Raw genomic sequence first — 4,581 nt, 5'->3', positions numbered from 1 at the left:
ATATCAACGAGTGATAGTCACAAGTGCAAAAACAAGACTCTATATACAATCGCTCCGATTTAAGCAATAATCCGTACTAATATTTTATTCTTGTCATTTCTTTCATAATACTTCGCTGTTACTGTTGTCATTATTATAACGTATTTTTATTTTTCAAACATGAACGTAAATGAATGGATGAATGTGGCATTGGAAAAGGCTACCGAGGCTTTGAATGCCGGAGAAGTGCCAGTTGGGTGTTTGTTCGTTTACGAAAATGAGATAATAGCATCGGGTCGCAACACTGTCAACGAAACAAAAAACGCAACTCGTCATGCCGAGCTAAACTGCATAGATGATGTGCTCGAATATTGCAAAGATAAGGGAATCGATTATCACAAAGTGTTTAAGAATATCGACGTTATCGTCACTGTTGAGCCATGCATAATGTGCGCCGCTGCGCTACACCAGCTAAAAATTCGCAGCATCGTTTATGGTTGTCAAAATGATCGGTTCGGCGGTTGCAAAAGCGTGTTTGATGTGACGAAAATTTATGATTACAAAATATCTATTACCGGTAGCGTCAGAGGTGACGATGCGATGCAATTACTTAAAGACTTTTACAAAGGTACAAACCCCAACGCTCCGGCGTCCAAAGTTAAAAAAGGTCGGAAAAAGAAAGTTGAATCCGATGTAGGTTGATTATTTCCTTTTATTATAATTTTAAAAAACCGTTTGCCATCTTTTAATCATATCCTCAAGTCTTGTTTTCACGAGATATCGAAAGCTATGAAGGTTTTCCATTTTTCCAACGAAAACGTACAGACTGTGGATATTAAATAATAAGCAAATAGTGTATGATGCATAATAATGCATAAGGTTGTGCTATCGTAGCAATAGTTTTCTTATCGGATCTCATTTCAATTTGCAGTAATGGTATAAATTAACACAATAGTATTCAAACTCTGATTAATCACCCGTAAGTCCATATCAGTAGCATAGATGCTCTGTACGATGAAAAAGAGACGGTGTTTTAAACTTATTCGCAACAAAAAAAGGAACATAATTGATGAGTGAAAACACTACGAAAATTTTGGTTACAATATTTCAGATTTGTGTTTTGATAATTTATATGTTACATTACCTTTTAAAATTGCGTATCTACTTAAGTACTAAGTATCCTAAAAATTAAGGTTATACTTCTTACGAGTAAGAAGCTATTTTGATTTTGTACCGTACGATCGAGTACCGTATGCATTTTTGTTTTAAAAGTTGTACCAACCTTTTTTTACAACGAAAACTTTCAAGAGTTCAGATCTAACTTTTTCCACGTTACACATTAAACGTGAACTCGCAGATCTTCCAAGTCGTAATCGATGTATCATAAAATTCGGGCAGGGTATATACCTATACTGTATAGAAGATAGTAGAATGTAGAAAACTTACGATTATCCGCACCACGTGGGATCAAGTTCACATTTACCTTGATACCATCTTACGAGTAGTTGATTCTTCAATGTGTAATCCTTGAGGACCATTGTTTTCGTCTGAAAAAAGAGTGCATAGTAAAATGTCAAAGGCATTAACATTGTAAATACTCGAATAAAACAAACTAGCAAAAAAAAAAAAAAAAAACCAATCACCCTGCGATCAATTTTCAATTAATTTTCTATAGGTATCACAGGTTTGTCACTCACGATAGGAGGTGGGAATATTCTTTGAAAGTCCATAGCGTTCTGGTGCTCGCGATAACTGGTCGACAAAATGTGTCTTGTCTCATCCGTAAAACACGGTTTACACAATTGGCATTCGACTCGAAAACAGTCGTCGCATTTAGCGCAAACTTCTGGCAGTACGACCAGATTTTTATCAGCCACCTGCATTTCCTCTTCCTTCTGATTTCTGAAATAATAATCGCGTTGTGTGTGTCATTGCTGGGGTTCTAAAATTCTCCTTTAACCCTACGGTTATGATTCTGGAATTAGCTGTGCGAAAATAGGATTCACCTAATTCTTAGCGATTCCTTCCTTACTCTTTGGCCGATACCGACGAGTCCGAAAAGGTTGAATAAAACCTGTTCGTAGAGCAGTTGATTAGGCGGATAATGGGCCGAAGATAAATTCGGCGACATATTGGCCTCCATGACAAATACGTTGAGCTCATCGTCTATTGCGAAATCGAATCGCATCATCTCGAAAAAGTTGTGTTGGTTTTTGAACCGTTTTACGACGTCCTTGATGAGGGACTCCTTACTCAGAATTACGTCCCGTATCGCATCGTTAACGTTATCCCAGACCTTCTGGGGATCCTTACCCTGCGCCCTGACGTAACTGTCGAAAGAGTCCTTCATGGAGAATCCCAGATTAGCGTAGTAATTTTTGAGCGACGGAACATCCCATATCGGCAAGTAATCATCGCCGACAACATATTTGTCGATGTTCTCAGGATCGAACGGATAGTACTTGACAGGACAAAACCGGAAGAGAATATCACCCTTGTAGACGTAGACCCTGAGAGGATCGACGGAAGTGACAACGGTGTAGACGCCGATGTCGAACTTGAACCCGTCAACCAGAAAAGGATTCTCAATGAACTCCTGGACGAAAGACCCCTCCGATGCCAGATCGATGTCCGAGACATTGAGTATCTGGATTCCCCGATGAGCGTTCGACTTTTGGACGAAACTCTTCGCCGGGTTGTCGGCCACGTATTTTAGCAAGGCTTTCTTGTCTTCTGGTATCTTGAAAGCTGCCGGCAAGTGCCTCGCCAACTCCGACGTCGAGAGGTCGACTTTGTTCGTTATGTAACCGCACCCCGGTACATGATTCACCTTCTGGTGCGGCGCCAGGGCGTTAAGACTCGAGTAAAGCGATCTGAAGGGATAATCGTGAGCCCACAACAAATCCCAGTCCGACTCGTTCGTTCCTCTCTCAAATCCGAGTCGGTCCAGCACTGCGAAAACGTGTTTCAAATACCCGGAGTCGGGATTTCTTCCGTAGACCCAGTATATCGGTTTTCGATCCTTTATCAATACTTCCTTGATTTCGATCTTCGCAAAGTGTTTTTGCAAACTCGAAGACAGATGATAGAGAGTGTATAAAATGACTGGTCCAACGATACCGAGTATAAATAGTTTAAATATCGTTCTAAGTTTGGTATTCAAAACCGTTGTACCGACCGCAGTATCTTCATTCTGAAAAACGGGTCAATTTTCGTTAATGTCAATCAATTTTGACTAAACTCCATCACCGCCTGAAGAATGTATGACAAGCCCTTTCGAATAGAAATTGCAAGAATGTAAACGTAAACATAACGATGCGTAACGTTGCATAATATGAAAATGGACCTACCTTTTTGCTGTCGGAATTTTTCCCGCTCTTCTCAAATACTTCTTCATCTTCGTTAGAGGTCGCAGACACAAGGCGTTTTTTGACAGTCATTACAATATTGGTTTTACCCGTTTGTAGAGAAAATTTCGTGCGTGGTACACCGTGTTGTTGAAAAATCACGTCAGAATACGCATCGCCGCGAAGTACCGTTGTGTCTCGAGTCTCAGCCCCGCTCCAATATAACGTTTCGTACAACCTGCGCACGTGGAATGCATTGCGCAGGAGAACCGGATTTCAACCTACGTATGTATGTATGCACGTAGAACACGCATACATGACGCGTGTGACGTGCGCTCAGAAAAGTTTTTTTTTTTCTTTTCGTCATACGTCTTAGGTCATATTCTGTACCTTCATCATTTTAAACAAAAAAATACAAGAATATGATGATCGTTTGAAAATTCGCAGAGTGGGCCGCCTGATTGTAGGCAACTGCCTATGCATGCACGAGGTTGGCATTTAGGTGCCTAAGATTAGGCGTTTAGTTTAGCAGAAACGACAGTTTGGAACAATACACGAGTATTTGGCAATACAAATTTGTGAAACTAATTTCTACTACTCACGGAACACTTTTGGATAGCCGGAGATGTATCCTCTGGTCGTTCAGGTATGAGCATGGAATCCATATTAAGTTCACAATATTGCACCCCACTTCACTGCGATAACAATCACCGAACAAAGCACTCGATTGACTTTAGTTTACGGACCTGTTATGTGTAAGAAATTTGTCACCCGTCAAATAAACAACGAACATTCCGGGCACGTAAACAGCAAATAACCTTGCAGAAACCAAATTCGATGCAACAGTCGACAGTGATTGAGAGACATGACATCCCTAATTAGCAGGTCTACCGGCGCGAAGTGGTTTGAAAATAGACGTGATATGGTCGTTGACGATATAATCACCACACACTGCACTAAAAAACGCGATTAGGTTATTTGCTCGCGTGACGTCGTTCGATTGTTTCGCGGTGAAAAAATTACCGAACAAATTGCACGGGACAGACGATCCGAGTTTCGCGGTTAAAAAGCACGCCGTACACCTGGCGCTGCTCGAGAGCGAATGGCATCGCACGGAACACGCACTTCGGAGGAAATCTCGAAACTTCGATCGGTCGAAGCGTGCTGACGTTGTTGCTGAGCACTGTGGTTGATGTTTACTAGGTTGCCGTCACTCTTCCGTCAGGCGTATTGCTCTGAAGCTGACGAAGGCCAG

General features: G+C 41.3%; 2 protein-coding genes across 2 annotated transcripts; one reads left to right on the top strand and one right to left on the bottom strand.

Moving 5' to 3' along the window:
* Positions 1–159: 159 nt before the first annotated feature.
* Positions 160–1,021, top strand: LOC124305457 (tRNA-specific adenosine deaminase 2). Its single transcript, XM_046764932.1, has one exon. The coding sequence runs from the start codon at positions 160–162 to the stop codon at positions 679–681; it is 522 nt and encodes a 173-aa protein (XP_046620888.1). The 3' UTR covers positions 682–1,021.
* A 230-nt stretch (positions 1,022–1,251) lies between these two features.
* On the bottom strand, positions 1,252–3,583 carry LOC124305452 (probable tubulin polyglutamylase ttll-15). The gene is made up of 4 exons (XM_046764922.1): positions 3,330–3,583; positions 1,986–3,172; positions 1,677–1,881; positions 1,252–1,526 (listed from the first exon to the last, which is right to left on the bottom strand). The coding sequence occupies exons 1-4, from the start codon at positions 3,417–3,419 to the stop codon at positions 1,428–1,430; spliced, it is 1,581 nt and encodes a 526-aa protein (XP_046620878.1). The 5' UTR covers positions 3,420–3,583; the 3' UTR covers positions 1,252–1,427.
* Between the last annotated feature and the right edge of the window lie 998 nt (positions 3,584–4,581).

This window comes from Neodiprion virginianus, chromosome 5, assembly GCF_021901495.1.
Source record: "Neodiprion virginianus isolate iyNeoVirg1 chromosome 5, iyNeoVirg1.1, whole genome shotgun sequence".
In the NCBI taxonomy this organism is placed as follows: Eukaryota; Metazoa; Arthropoda; class Insecta; order Hymenoptera; family Diprionidae; genus Neodiprion; species Neodiprion virginianus.
This window is presented reverse-complemented; position numbering and strand designations above follow the sequence as displayed.

Excerpts from the sequence above, each read along its gene's own strand:
- LOC124305452 (XM_046764922.1), bottom strand. The coding sequence starts at position 3,419 with ATGACTGTCAAAAAACGCCTTGTGTCTGCGACCTCTAACGAAGATGAA. Across the intron at positions 1,882-1,985 it reads AAGGAATCGCTAAGAATTAG|AAATCAGAAGGAAGAGGAAA; the intron begins GTGAATCCTATT and ends TTATTATTTCAG. Across the intron at positions 1,527-1,676 it reads GAATATTCCCACCTCCTATC|ACGAAAACAATGGTCCTCAA; the intron begins GTGAGTGACAAA and ends CTCTTTTTTCAG.
- LOC124305457 (XM_046764932.1), top strand. The coding sequence starts at position 160 with ATGAACGTAAATGAATGGATGAATGTGGCATTGGAAAAGGCTACCGAG.